General features: G+C 38.1%; 1 protein-coding gene across 1 annotated transcript in view; it reads left to right on the top strand.

Annotated features, from left to right (window-relative positions):
- PARG (poly(ADP-ribose) glycohydrolase) overlaps positions 1 to 15,982 on the top strand; it is a 219,830-nt gene that overhangs the window by 104,506 nt on the left and 99,342 nt on the right. The window contains exon 8 of the mRNA XM_007938616.2: positions 11,593 to 11,685. Within this exon, the coding sequence (XP_007936807.1) occupies positions 11,593 to 11,685 (93 nt within the window). The remainder of the gene's footprint in view (positions 1 to 11,592; positions 11,686 to 15,982) is intronic.

Genomic DNA, 15,982 nt, shown 5'->3' with positions numbered 1-15,982 from the left:
GCTGTCACTCAGTAAGTGAAGTTGCAGGAGGTGTGGGTGTAGTTGTGTCTTATGGGGACTGTTGTTGTCTCCCACTCAATCAGACACAAATTACATTTGAATAACCTTCAAAGAACTTGTCAGTCTTGCAGGTCCCGATTGTCCTTGGGGTTGCTGGAAAGCAGAACGTGTTCTTAAGCCCCAGGAATCTGCGGGAGTGCTGTCTCTTTGAATATCCAAAATAGCCAAGCCACCTTTTAAATCTTCAAAATGGCGGCATCCTCCAGACCGGCAAAAGTCCACAGCTTAGCCCACCTTTCTCTTCACCTTCTGTGTTTGTTCCCCAGCCTCCGTGCACAGTCCTTCATGCAGTCCCTGGCTAGCAGGGTGATTTTTAGGTTAATTTTTAAGTCCTATCACCCCAGGAATCTGCAAGAGCGCTGTCTCTTTAAATATCCAAAATAGTCAACCCGCTTTTTAAACCTTCAAAATGGCGGCACCCTCCGGACCAGCAAACGTCCACAGCTCAGCCCACCTTTCTCTTCACCTTCTCCATTTTTTCCCCAACCTCCGTGCACAGTCCTCCGTGCAGTCCCTGGCTAGCAGGGTGCTTTTTAGGTTAATTCTTAGGTCCTACCACCACTCGGGAATCTCCAAGCTGTCTGTGCCATCAGGATTGCTCACCACTGCTGCCAGACCGCAGCTCTGTATGTCTCCTTTTTTGGTATTTTCATGCAAATTCTTCTGCTAGTTGGGGTTTAGTCCACTTTTGTATCCTTCCCTTCAAGGTTCAGGCGTCCAGGATTATCTTCTGTGTGTGTGTTAATTGGTTTCCCTTTTCTTTGTTGAAGAGGGTCTGTGCAGTCTTTCTGCCTAGTCCGCCATCTTGCCGGAACTCTGTGAATATACTTCTACAACCATTGTTGAATTATTTTCAGTAAGATTTTGCTTCTGTGTGATATTAATGATACTGTTCTCTAAATTCCACATTCTGTGGGATCACCTTTCTTTGGAATGGGTACAAATATGGATGTCTTCCGGTCAGTTGGCTAGGTGGCTATCTTCCTAATCTCCTGGCATAGCTGAGTAAGTGCCTCTGCACAGCATCCATTTTTTGAAATATCTCAATGGATATCCCATCAATTCCTGGATCCTCGTTTTTCACCACCTCCCTCAGTGCAGCTCTGATTTCTTCCTTCAGTACCATTGGTTCTTGATCATATGCCACCTCCTGCAATGGATGAACATTGACCAGTTCCTTCCATCTTCTTTTGATGTTTCCTGCATCATTCAGTATTTTGCCCATAGAATCTTTCAGTATTGTAACTCAAGGCTTAAATTTTTTCTTCAGTTCTTTCAACTTGAGAAATGCTGACCATGTTCTTACCTTTTGGTTTTCTAACTCCAGGTCTTTGTACATTTCATTATAAAAATTGACTTTGTCTTCTCGAGCTCCTCTTTGAAATCTGTTCAGCTCTTTTATCTTGTTATTTCTTCCATTTGCTTTAGCTACTTTCCATTCAAGAGAAGTTTCAGAGTCTCTTCTGATATCCATTTTGGTCTTTCCTTTGTTTCCTGTCTTTTTAATGACATTTTGCCTTCTTCATGGATGCTGTTCTTGATGCCATCCCACAGTTCCTCTGGTTTTTGGTCATTGATATTCAGTGTATCAAATCTATTCTTTAAATGGTCTCTGAATTCAGGAGGGCTATAATCAGGGTCATATTTTAGCTCTCATGGATTTGTTTTAATTGTTCAACTTCAGGGTGAGCTTCCATATGAGCAGCTGATGGTCTGTTCCACAGTCAACTCTTGGCCTTGTTTTGGCTGAAGATATTGAACTTCTCCATCACTTTTTGCCACACATGTAGTCAGTCTCATTCCTGTGCACTCCATCTGGTGAAGTCCACGTGTGTATTTGCCATTCGTGTTGTTTAAAAAAGGTATTTGCAATTAATAAGTTGTTGGTCTTATGAAATTCTGTCATATGTTCTCCGGTGTTATTTTTATCACCAAGGTAAATTTTCCCAACTACCGGTGATTCTTACTTGTTTCCAACTTCCACATTCCAGTCACTAGTGATAATCAGGACGTCTTGATTCCGTGTTTGGTCAATTTCAGACTACAGAAGTTGATAAAAAATCTTCAATTTCCTCATCTTTGGCTTTGTTGGTTGGTATGTAAAATTTTAATAATAGAAGTGTTAACTGGCTTTCCTTGTAGGTGTATGGATATTATCCTGTCACTGACAGCATTGTACTTCAGGATAGATGTTGAAACATTCTTTGTGATGATGAATGCTACTCCATTCCTCTTCAATTTGTCATTCCCAGCGTAGTAGATCATATGGTTATCTGATTCAAAATGGCCAAAACCAGTCCATTTCAGCTTACTAATGCCTAGAATATCAGTCTTTATGCGTTCCTTTTCATTTTTGAGAACTACAGATTTTCCTAGATTTATACTTCGTACATTCCACGTTCCGATTGTTATTGGATGCTTCTCGTTGTTTCTCCTCAGTTTCAGTCATACCACATCAGCAAATGGAAGTCCCAAAAGGTTTACTTTATCCATATGATTAACGGCGGTTCTACTCTGATGAGGCAATTCCTTTCTAGTCATATTTTGAGTGCCTTCCAACCTGATGGGCTCATCTTCTGACACTGTATTGGACAGTGTTTCAGGGCTGTTCTTAAAATTGTCCAATAATGTATCAGACAGTGTTTCTCTGCTATTCATAAGGTTTTCCCTGGCCAATTCTTTGAAAAGTAGATGGCCTCTTCCTTTGCAGTCTGTCTCAGTCTGTAAGCTGCGCTGAAACCTGTCCACCATGGGTAACCCTGCTGGCGTTTGAAACACCGGTGGTCCAGCCTCCAGCCTCACAGCAATGCAAGCCACCACAGTAAGACAAACTGACAGACAAGTTCATCTCCCTTAGCTGTTCCCAACCTCTCTGCTCACTTCCTGGACTTCCCCCTACCTGTTCTGGCCATTGGCCCTGGTTTTTTCCCACTTCCTGCTGGGGTGGGGGCTCTTCCTCCCTCCCCTTGCCTGGATCCAGCTATCGGCCCTGGCTTCTTCCAACAGCTTCCTTTCTTGGGTGGGTTCTCTCTCTCCCTCCTCTTAACCTGGATTGGGGGCATCAGCTTCTTCCAGAATTAATGATACTGTTTGATGATTTCTATTGAGTTACCTTGCTTTTGAATAATTATTACTATGTTTCTGTGTTGAAGATGTTTACTGTATCTGAAAGTCTTTGATATTTTTTCATGCATAAAGAGGTACAACTATGTATTGTAAATGAAGACAAACATTTTACTGACTGACTCTAGATATGAACCATACATATTTGTCCCAACTTAACTTACAAATTTCACTTAAAGACAGATTTAAGAATGGTACTCATTTGTAATCTGAAGACTACCTGTATAGTATGTTTTGACATAGAGGAGTTTGAGATCTCTTACTTTGTTCTTTTTCTCCAACATTAGGAATAGCTTAGGCTATTCTGAGTTTCTTTCCTTTCCATATGAAGTTAATTATTCATTTTTCCATCACAGTAAAGAATGTTGTTTGGATTTGTATTGACATTACCTTGTATGTGTAGAGTGCTTTGGGTAGAATTGACATTTCTGCCATTACTCAGAATGAAGGATGGGCAATCTGCTTCCATAGTGATACTGCCTCGGAAACCCAAAGAGGGGGTCGCTATGAGTCAGGTCCACTCGATGGCAAACAACAACACTATATTAAATCTTCTTATTCATGAGTATGGGATGTTGTCTATTTTTGTAAGTCTTTTTTAGTCTCATAATACAGTGTTTTATAATTTTCATTGCATAAGTCTTTTATGCTCCTGATTAAGGTATTTCATAGGTATTACATAGATTTGAGACGACGACGATGATGCAAGGCCGTCGAGTTGGATCTGACTCATAGTGACCCCTTTTTGGGTTTCTGAGACAGTATCACTACGGAAGTAGATTGCCCAACCTTCCTTCTGAGGAGTGGCTGGTGGGTTTGAACCTCAAGCCTTCTGGTTAGCAGTCAGGTGCCTTAGGCACTACACCACAGAGCTTCTGTAGATTTGAGAGTATTGTAAATTGTATTGTTTTCCTGATTTCTTTAATAGAATAATCTTTGTTAGTATAGAGGAACCTGACAGATTTTTGTATGTTTATCTTGTACATTGCAGTGTGCTAAATACTATTAGTTCCAGCATTTTTCTTGTGGAACTTGTAGAGTCTTCAGTGCATGTTTTTTTTTTGTTGTTGTTGTTGTTGTTGGGTGCTGTCATGTTGTTGGGTGCTGTCACCACCAACTCATAGTGGTGTTTGTACAACAGAACAAAACACTGCCTGGTCCTTTGCCATCTTCTCAGTCATTGCTGTGCTTGAGCCCATTAGTATAGCCCCTGTGGCAATCCATCTCATTGAGGGTCTTTGTCTTTTTCGCTGATCCGTACTTTACCAAGCATGACATCCTTCTCCAAGGACTATTCCTTCGAGACAAGATTACCAAAATACAAGAGATGAAGTCTCACCATCTGTACTTCTAAGGAAGGAGCATCCTGGCTGTCCTTGGGCAAGACTGATTTTTTAGTTTTCTGGCTGTCCGTTATACATTCAGTATTCTTTGCCAATACCACAGTTTAAATACATCAGTTCTTCTTCAGTCTTCTTTGTTTATCATTCAGCTTCTGCATCCATATGAGGCAATTGAAAATACCATGGCTTGCATCAGGCTTGCCTTTGTCTTTAAGGTGTCATCTTTGCTCTTTAACACGTTAAAGAGATCTTTTGTGGCACATTTGCCTGATGCAACACAACATCTGATTTCTTGACTACTACTTCCAAAAATGTTGACTGCGGAGCCAGGTAAAGTGAAATCCTTGACAACTTCAGTCTTTACTCTTGTTTATCATGATGTTTCTTATTGTTCCAGTTGTGAGGAGTATTGTTTTCTTTATGTTGAGGTATAATCCATACTGAAGACTGTAGACATTGATCTTCATCAGTAATTGCTTCAGGTCATCTTCAGTTTCAGCAAGGAAGGTTGTTAAATATCTTTAATTAAATCTCATATATCCTTTTGTGTTTGTTTGCCTTTCTTTGTTCTTTTCTCTCAAGACTTGATAAGTTATTCAGCCTTCTAGTTCTTTTCTTTTATCCTGTCTCTTTGATTCTGTTGTTGGGTGTTCTGCTTGCCTTTTCTAATTTAATTTCTTTCTTCTTCAGTTCTAGAAGTTCTTCCTATTTTTCTTATGATTTCAGTTTCCTTGTTGGGTTTCTCATTTTATTCCTCTATTTCTTTCCTCATCTCTACTCGCTTGTTTTCTGTGTGCTTTTTGCTTTCTTTGAATATATTTAGCACCATAATCTAAAAATGATAATTCTTTGTCTTAGTCTGGCCTCCATCAGAGAAATGTCCTCTTCACATTTGGTTTCAGTTGGTCCTTCCTTTCTTATGATTTTGTGTGTTTTACTATTTTTTGTTTAACTTCAACCATTTTGTTACCTTTCTTCTTTTTACTCTGAATTTTGTATTCTGGTGTTTGTGGGAAAGTTTTCTGAGTGGGTACCCTGGTGGCACAGTGGCCAAGTGCTCAACTGCTCACTGAAAGACTGGGCTCTGTACCCATCAGCTGCATCTCAGTAGAAAGATGGCAGCAGCCTGCCTCCAGAAAGACTCAAAGACTTAGAACTGCATGGGGCAGCTCCACTCCACCCCACAGGGTCTCACTGAGTCTGAATTCACTCAGTGAATTTGGGAGTGAGCAGTGGGCTTGCTATTTTCTCCTGAGTTCTACTACTAAAGTGTTTGCTTCTCTTTAGGTTTTCTTCGGTGTTGATTAAGGAGTTCTGGATGGCTAACTTCTGGAATTAAGTATTCGTGTGTGGGAAGGGGGAGTTAGCTGGTCACAAATGCTGCCATAACCGGTTCAACTTTCCTATGGCAAAGGTGGGGGACTGTCTATGTCTTTCCCTTATGGACACCCCTGCACAGGCTCTCCTGTCCTGCTATGGGTAAGGAACCAACCATTTCCTTATGTGTCAGCCATTAGTCTGGAGTATTCACCTTGATCTGCTGCCTTTGCTCGGTCCTATTGCCCATCAGTCTCAGGTTCCAGAGAGATTCATCACTCCTCAGTGCGTGGTTTTCCTTTTCCCCCTTCTTATTGCGTGACCTCCAAGCTTCTGAGATCAATTTGCGCTCCCTTAAAAATGTAGTCTACAGCTTCCTCAGATTAGCTCACTTTCTGTGCTCCTCATTTGGGGTTTTGCTCAGCCTTGTCCCAAAATGGGTGAAATGAGTGAGTGCTTCCAACATTAGCAGTAGGTTCTCCGATCTTCTTTGCCATCCTTGCTCCTTTTCATCTCCACTTCTGGACTCATCCTGACTTTCCAATACCTCACCTGCCACCTGAAGTTCTGAGATCTCAGTCTGTGCTTGTTTTTATTCATTGTTTAATGGGGTAGTTGTTGGGAAGTAAGTGGGAGTATCTACTCTATCATCTTGCTCTGCCTTTGTGGGAGAATTCACTGAAGCTTTTTACCATGATATAAATGCTTACTGTCCTTATAATAATTATTATAAGTCATTATTTTTCTTAATTGTTACGGAATTTTTGACCAAGAGCTGTATTTCTCTTGAAGTTAAGGAATTATTTGCAATTTTATAAAACTGTTTACTCCTTTAATAAATTTAACCGATTAATATGTAATTTAGTAAAGGGTAGGATTTTTCACAAAGTAGTAAAGGGTAGGATTTTTCACAAAAATACTAATATGTGAGAATGCATAAAGGCATGTTGTTTTTTAGATTATGCATTCCATGTTAAACAGTAGTTGAATTGGTTCTGTTCTTGAATGACATGTTTTATGTTCTCATTTGCATTTCTAAAACAGCATTAAACATCAGTCTGCAATGTTGACAGTTGTGAAAAATTCCGGTATAATAATGTTTCACCAGATAAATAAGTGATATTCTAAAGTTTGTGACAGTCAGCAAAGCATGACTGCAGCTATTCATATATCAGTTAAGACAAGGACAGATACCCAATGGAAAAGAAGCTGTCGGCCTATTAGACAGTTAAGGTTAAATGTCTTTAGGTTAAAATGTTTGTGTAAGCAATTCTCCCTAACCCTCTTACTAAGTAGAATCCAAAACCCTAGACATTATATGTAAAGCAATTTAAGAAGATTCTGAAAGTTGGAGAAAATGCCGACTAGCTAAGGCCTGTGGGTCCCTGGAAAAGACAAGGCACCAGAGTACTATCAGCTGTGGCCTACTGGGTAACCTGAACTTATACCCTTCCCAATAGTAATAAGACTACGCCTTGTTCAGCAAAGGGTGAGTGGGGAACCAGAATGTTCAGCCCCAGCTAGCATTAATGAAGTGGTTCTCCTCTTCCACCATTAACGTAGTGTCACAGGAGGCCTGCTAAAACAGAAGATTTACATAAAATCCAAAGCCTTATAATTTAATACCCAATATATCTAGATTTCAATTTTTTAAGTTAGTTATCATACCAAGAACCAGGACAGTTTAAACTTTAACGAGAAAGGACAGTAAACAAACACTAACCCTAAGATAACACAAATGTTAGAATTTATATGACAATAATTTTAAAGCAACTATTGTGAAAAGCTTCAGTGAGCATGCTTGAGACAATTGAAAAACTGCAAAGTCCCAAGAAGAATTTATAAAGAACCAAATGAAAATTTTAGAGCTGTAAAACATAATAACGAAAAATTAAAAAACCCAGTGGAGGTGCTCGGCGGAAAATAGGGAGGAAAAAGAAAAGAATCAGTCAGCTTGAAAAAAAATAGGTTATTTCTCAATATCAAAAACAGAGAGAAAATAAATGGATGAAACAATGATAAATTTTAGGCATCTGTGTGACTGCAACAAACAATGTAACATTTGTATCACTGGAGTCCCAGAAGGAGTGGAGAACGAGACTGGGGATAAATTATACATTTACTTCCACCTATAACAACAACCTGGTATGCATGTGAGAGCTGGACAATGAATAAGGATTCCGACCGAAGAAGAGTTGATGCTTTTGAGTTGTGGTGCTGGCGAAGAATGCTGAAAGTACTGTGGACTGCTAAAAGAACTAACAGATCTGTCCTGGAGGAAGTGCAGCCAGAATGCTCCTTGGAAGCAAGAATGGCCAGACTTCGTCTCACCTATTTTGGTCATGTTGTAAGAAGGGACCATTCCCTGGAGAAGGATGTCATGCTTGGTAGGGTGGAGGGTGGACGAAAGAGGGGGAGGCCTTCAAGGAGATGGATTGATACAGTGGCTGCGATGATGGGCTCAAGTATAGCAGGGATTGTGGGGCTGGCGCGGGATCAGGCAGTGTTTCGTTCTGCTGTGCATGGGGTCGCTATGAGTCAGAAACGACTCGTCGGCACTTAACAACAACATAACAACAACAACATGGAAGCTGTGGTGGCGTAGTGCCTAAGACATTTGACTGTTAACCAGAAGGCTGGTGGTTCAAACCCACCTTCCACTCCTCAGAACGAAGGTTGGGCGATGTACTTCCGTAGTGATACCGCCTCAGAAACCCAAGTAGGGGTTGCTATGAGTCAGATCTGACTCAAGGGCAGTGGTGGTGGTGGTTGGTGGTAACAACAACGTATGTGTGTGTGTGTGTGTATAATCTTTGGTAAAATGCCTATTCAAGGAGATGCACTTAAAAATACCAAATAAAAGTAGAATTCTAAGAAATGTTCACATAACCCACAGGAAGGCGGGAAAAGGAAAACAAGAAAGAAATAAAAAGTAAAATGGCAGACTTAACCCCGAATAAATCAATGATTACAGTAAATGTAAGTGGTCTAAACATACTAGTTAAAAGGCAGAGATTACAGGGTAGATTAAAACACACTCACTGTATGTTGTCTATAAGAAATCATTATAAATAAAATGGTGTGGTCAGGGTGAACGTAGAAAGCAGTTTTACTTATAATAGCCAAAAACTGGAAACAACCAAAAAACCCCTTGGTAGGTGAATGGTCAAATAAAATATGGTATGTTCATGCCGTGGAATGCTATTCAGCAATGAAGAGGAACAAACTATTGGTACTTGCAACAACTTGTTTGAGTCTCAAGAGCATTATACTTAGTGGCAAAAAGCCAATTTTAAAGGGGATATCTACTATAAGATTCCATTTATATAACATCACAAAATTATAGAGATGGAGAAATAGATAGTGATTGCCAGGGATTAGGGATGGTATGGAAGAGAGAATGAGCATAACTGTTTAGTGGTAGCAAGAGGGAGATATTTGTGGTAATGAGGCATTTCTGTCTCTTAATTTTGGTGCTGGTTTCTCAAATGTACGCATATGATAAAATGGCATAGAGTGATATATACACATTGTACTGGTACTGATTTCCTGGTTTTGATGTTGTGCTATAGTTATATAAAATGTAACCAGTTGGAAATAGTGGATAAAGGGTACACAGGACCTCTTTGTAATTTTCTGTGAATCTGTTTTAAAATTTAAACATTTTAAAAAGTGAAAACATAAATCATAAGCAGAGTTTGGATATTTTAAACTAATGCATTAATATATTTTCTGCATTTTCAGGTATAGGAAGGCCTCGAAATAACAATGCCTTTTATGAATGTATAAAGTTTTTAATTTATCAGAGTTAAAGAGGCTTAGTTTGAAGAGAGCCACTTAACTACTTTGACCTCTTTAGCTTTTTTTTTTTTTTTTTTAATTATATTGGCCTCCTAGTGGCGTAATGCCTAAGGCACTTGACTGCTAACCAGAAGGCTGGCAGTTCAAATCCACCAGTCACTCCTCAAAAGGAAGTTTGGGCAATCTACTTCTGTAGTGATACCACCTCAGAAACCCAAGGAGCAACCCCTATGAGTCGGATCCGGCTTGATGGCAATGAGTTTGGTTTTCTAGGTTTTATGAAAGATTAGGTTTTATTTATCATTCTTACCTCCCTTATCACCATCAACCCAAGCCTGTTTCTATCTCCTCATTTTCCCAATATCAATTATATTAATTTTAATTGGGCCAGTATTCTGTTTTCTCAGTAAGTTGTTACACTATTCATATCTAAGTTATAATTATTTTTCCATCAGTACAACCTCTTGATTTCTCCAGAATTAATAATTGTCTTGTGTTTTTCACTTACTTAATATTCTATATGTTGTTGTTAGTTGCTATTAAGTCAACTCTAACTTGTGGTGACCTTCCTTACAAATAACAAAGCATTGCCCAGTCATGCTTCATCCTCACAGTTCTTCATATATTTGAGCTCATTTTTACAACCACCATGTCAGTCCATCTCATAGGGATTTTCCTCAAGTTTTCTATATATTTATGGTGAACCTTCACTTTCTCAATTGCAGATGTCTTTTTATTCATTCTGAGTATCAGTTTTCCAATTATTCTAATTTAAAGAGGGAAGTAATTATAGTTTGTGTTATAGAGCTTTGGTATAGAGAAAATTCTAGTGTTAAAACTTGCCTGTCAAACCAAAGTGACGGTAAATGTTCTTTATAACTTTTTCTGTCTACACATATACCCCAACTACTGCAGATAAATGAATGAATAGTCCCTTACTTCAGCTTGTCTCTTGATAACAAAAAATAATCTATAGATATTTGCGAAGAGTCAATATCGTCATCAATCTCAAACACTGGTGACATAGGGAAATGAGAAATGTTGTGGACACTAGAACACTGGAGTTCTAGTTTTGGTTTTGTTGATAATTAACCTCATCAGTCTAGGAAGATTAGGTAACTTCCTGGCCTCCCTATGTTGTTCTCTGTAATAATGACAGGATTAGGTGAATTGTAACTAAGACCTCTTCTAGTCTGAATATAATTTCAAGTAGATAGTTGATTTATTTCAACCCTGACTGTATATAGTATTTGTAAATTAAGAATGTTGTCATTTTCAGTACTTCTAAAGAAAACCCTGATGTTTAGCGAGAAATTGGATTTTAAAAGGCCTGAAATTATTTCTGAAGCCTTGTAGAGAAGGAAGTTATAAAAGACAAAAATGAATCATCAGTGTTGCCTTTGTTGTACTCCAGGTTAGGCTACACGAATTGTGGTTTTAACTTCCCAAGAATGCCTAGAAAAGGAAAATTCTCAGGTCATCAAAAAACCTCATTAGTTACTACTCAAAAGGTTAGGTTTGACATGTACAGTATGCACTGAAATAATTAGTATGGCTTTAATGGTGATTTTTAAAAATTCTAGATGGATCCTTGAGGGCTTCTGAGTGAGTCCTTGGTGGTCTAGCAGGTTTTAGTTCATGTAGGGAAGCATAGAATGTGCTTTTCTTCATTTTCAAGTATTTTACTTAATTGTGGATGGTGATATGAGAGGTATTTGTTATTTAGAATACTTAATTTGTTTTTAGAGGGCATTAAGTTGAATTATTTACATATGGAAATGAATTTGTGAGTTCATTAATGTAACTCTAAGTATAGTTTTGATGGTGCTGATATATAATGTGCTTTAGTGTGGTATTCCATGAAAAGCACATATGTAATTTAATTTTATAACAAACATTTATTTAGTAATTATTATTCACTGTTAACATATTTTACTGATTTTTTCAGGTACTTGAAGAAGCAGAAGCTCAACATTTATATCAGTTCATTTTGCCTAATATGGTGAAAATTGCACTCTGTCTGCCAAATATTTGCACCCAGGTTAGTGGATATAACTTTTCTCAGTAGCTTTCTTAAGACTGAAAAAAAACTAAATTTCCTTTAAACTCTTATGGTCAAGGTCAGAGAGAGAGATGGGAAACAGTTTTTGCCAAAGAGTATTTTGCTTTATTAAAGAAAAGGTTGGAGGCTAGAGAGAATGCTGCAAAAGAACATTAAAAATGCAGCATTCAATTTCTGAGCTTCAGTTTACACTGTTGAAGTTTGTTTACTCAAGACTTCTTTTTCTCTTTTTCTTTGAAGTATCTCTTACCTTTAAAAAAAAAAGAGAGTTGTTATTTCAAAACATTACTAATGGATTTGGAACATTTTATCTTAAAAATAATTAGTCCTGGTAGTGCAGCAGTTAGAGTACTCAACTGCAAACTAAAAGGTCAGCAGTTCAAACCCCCCACTGACTCCACAGGAAAAAAGATGTACCAGTGTGTGCCCATAAAGATTACAGACTTGGAAACTCTTTGGGGCAGTTCTCCTTCATTGCTGTGAGTTGGTATCAGTTGGATGGCAATAGGGAGAAATCTTCAGAATTACTCAGTATCACCCAGTTTTTCCTCACACAAAATGGTGTGTGTTTTAACAAACGAGTTTATGATACTTTCTTAACTTTAAAAATATAAGAAAGTATCCATTATTATTTCATTTACTTAGGGTATATTAATTATATGTCGCTGTGTAACAAAGAGCTCTTAAGGAGCTGCGGTTAAGGCACTGGGCTGTAACAAAAAGGTCGGCGGTTCCAACCCACGACCCTCTCCTTGAAGGTACATGAGGCAGTAAAATCTCTTACTACTTCCAAGGCTCAGCCTAATTTTTACTTCCACTGTGAAGCCTTTCCTGACTCTTCCAGCCAAGATTAATCCCTCCTGTCTCACTCAAATCATACTTAGCACATTGTTTTGTAATTTATGCTTTTGTTATCTCGTCCCACTAGATTATATTCTTTTTGAAGGCAGATCCTCTTTGTGTCCCCAGCTTTTGCGTGGACCACATTCATTAATTTTTTTTTTTAATTTAATGTGTAGTTCACAGTTGACCTTTTGCCATGAGTCACTTTTTCCTCTCTCTTTTGCTCAGAAGAAAAATTTTCCATATTTTACTTAATGAAAATATTGATTCAAAATATATAAATTTCTAAGTTGTCACAAATAACTTGATAGAACTATAGTCAGACTCAAGATTCTCCATCTTTCTCCTGGTTTAGAGTAGCTTCGTTTGTCCATTAGTATATCAATGGGACAAACATCTTAGTTGTCTGCTCTCTCTTCTACTGAAAAGTAAATCTTTACTGTGAGAGTTCAGATTTTGATTTGAGATCAAAATACATCTTTTGTTGAGTTAAACTGCATATATAATAATTAATCACATTAAAATACTGTAGGCCAAATCCAAAAGGTAAAAGGAAATTTATAAAAAGAAATTAAAGAGAACAAATTTTAGACAGGGACCTTTTTTAAAAAAAAAAAAAAATACTACTTTATTATGCTTTCGTTGAAAGTTTACATAGGAGTTTAGGTTCCCATTCAGCATAAGTTGTTCAGTTACATTGGTTACATTCTTCACAATGCTTGAGCATTCTCGTTATTTCTGTTCTGGTTATTCTGTTTCCATTCATCTAATTTTTCTGCTCCTTTACATTCTTATCTTTGTATTAAAGTAATTGTTGACCATTTGATTTCATAGAGGTGATTTTTCAAAGGAGCACATTACTTATGAGTGATATTCATTATTTTCTGAGCTAATTTGTTATTTAGCTAGAAGGTGACCTTAAGGATTGGTTTCAATTCAAGGTTTGAAGATTATCTCAGGGCAGTAGTCTAGCGGAGTCCTCCAATATCTCAACTGGTCCATTAGGTCTAGTGTTTTTTTTTTGTTTGTATTAGGAATTTGAGGTTTGTGTTATTTTTTTCTCCCATTCTGTCAGGGTCTGTTGTAGCCCTGATTAGAACAGTTGGTGGTTGTAGCTGAGCACCACCTAGTTCTTCTGGTCTCAGGATAGATGAGGCTTTGGTTCATGTAGACTGTCTTGAAGACTATTTTCTTCTTTAGAGTCTTTAGTTTCCTTTCTCTTTTGCTCCAGATGAGTGGAAACTAATAGTTGTATCTTAGATGACTACTCGCAAGTTTTTAAGACCCCAGACACTACTTATCAAACTAGGATTAGATCATAACTTTATAAACTATATTATAATATGCCAATAGACTGAGATGTCCCAAGAGACTATGATCTTAATCCTTCAAACCCAGAAATTTAATCCTAGGAGGTGTTTGGTCATATCCAAGAAGTATCCATAATTGTGCATTCTATATGCTTTATTATATATATATAATGTGTGCATACAGTCACATAGATTCATTGGACAGGGACTTTTTGAAAGATCATGGTTCATAATAACTAGCCTCTTATTTTATCTTGATATGATGTACATCCTCACATTTTCCCCACATACAGGGTTTTAGGCATTTCTCCTCCCCAAGAGAACAGAAATCATCTTTGGAAATTAAAAGATGCTTGTGTTTAGAATCTACCAAACCTAAAATATTCACTATAAATTTTTAATCATTTTCCTTGATAACTTGGAAAATGGTAGTTAAAAAGCTCATTTTTCATTAAGACCTATTAAATTTGTTTTAAATAACTGACACACTGTTACCTTTTCTAAACTCAGTGCTGGGTTGTGAATAAATGTATGGGATAGACAGTGTATAGGATAAGTGTATGTTGTTGTTGTTGTTGTTGTTATGTGCCGTCAAGTTGGACCCAACTCATAGCGACCCCTCCTTGAGTTTCTGAGGCGGTATCACTATGGAAGTAGATGGCCCAACCTTCCTTCCGAGGAGTAGCTGGTGGGTTTGAACCACCAGCCTTCTGGTTAGCAGTCAAATGCCTTAGGTACTGCACTACCACAGCTCCTGGATAAGTGTATAGGATAATATAAAATGAATAGCTTATCAATATAAGCTCTCTGTTTCCTCTTTCTTAGAAATGTTGATCGCCAAGACCTGAAAAGAGAGAGAAGTTGGGATACTGTAGTGAAAATAAGTAACCCTGGTAGCACAGTGGTTAAGCCTTAGGCTGCTAACTAGAAGAGCAGAAGTTTGAACCCACCATTTGTTTCATGGGAGAAAGATGTGGCATCCTGCTTCTATAAAAGATTACAGCCTTGGAAACCTTATGGGTCAGGTCTGCTCTGTCCTGTAGAGTTCCTGTGAGTTGGAATTAACTTGACGGCAGTGGGTTTTGTTTTTTCAGTAGTGAAAACAAATTATTTACCTTTTGCTTGTGTGTTACTTTTTATTTTTTTCAAGGGAAATGATTGAACTGCAAGTTTAACCTTTTTTTTCCCCGTCACTGCCATCGAGTTGATTCTGACTCATAGTGACCCCTCTTGGGTTTCTAAGGCTGTAAACCTTTATGGAAGCACACTACTTCTTTCTTCCATGGGGCAGCTTGGTAGGCTCACTCCTTTTGGTTAGCAGCCAAATGCCTTAACTACTACACCAGCAGAGCTCCTTGCAATAATGTGTTTTTCTCATGATTTAGAAAAAAGTTAATTCTGCAGCATTGTGGTTTTGATTTGCCTTGTCTATATTTCCTCATTGAAGTTATCAAAGATTTCATTTTACTTGGATCTACAATTAACACTTCATGGAAGCAGCAGTCAAGAAATCAGACGTCATATTGCACTGGGCAAATCTGCTGCAAAAGACCTCTTTAAAATACTGAAGAGCGAAGATGTCGCTTTGAAGACTAAGGTTTGCCTAGCCCAACCTATAGTTTTCAATCATCTCATAAGCATGTGAAAGCTCAGCAATGAATAAAGAAGACCAAAGAAGAATTGATGCCTTTGAACTGTGCTGTCCATGAAGGATGCTGAAAATACCCTGGACTGCCAGAAGAACAAACAGATCTGTCCTGGAAAGAGGGCAGCCGGATTGCTCCTTAGAAGCAAGAATGGCCAAACTTCGTCTCACCTACTTTGGTCATGTTGTCAGGAGGGACCAGTCCCTAGAGGATACCATGCTGGGTAAAGTGGAGGTTCAGAGAAAAAGGGGAAATCCTCAGGATGGAATGACACAGTGGCTGCGCAACTATGGGCTCAAGCATAGCAAGGATTGTGAGGATGGTGCAGGACTGGGCAATATTTTGTTCTATTGTTGTACATAGAGTCGCTATGGTTTGGAACCAACTCAACAGCACCTAACAACAACAACATCTTTACTCATTTTCACTTTGGGTATTCATTCTTTTTTTTTTTTTTTCCTTCTGTATTTCTGATAT

This window comes from Orycteropus afer, unplaced genomic scaffold, assembly GCF_000298275.1.
Source record: "Orycteropus afer afer isolate SDZICR_OR568_19922 unplaced genomic scaffold, OryAfe1.0 scaffold00052, whole genome shotgun sequence".
Lineage (NCBI taxonomy): Eukaryota > Metazoa > Chordata > Mammalia > Tubulidentata > Orycteropodidae > Orycteropus > Orycteropus afer.
The sequence above is the reverse complement of the archived record's forward strand: the minus strand, read 5'-3'. Positions and strand labels throughout refer to the sequence as shown.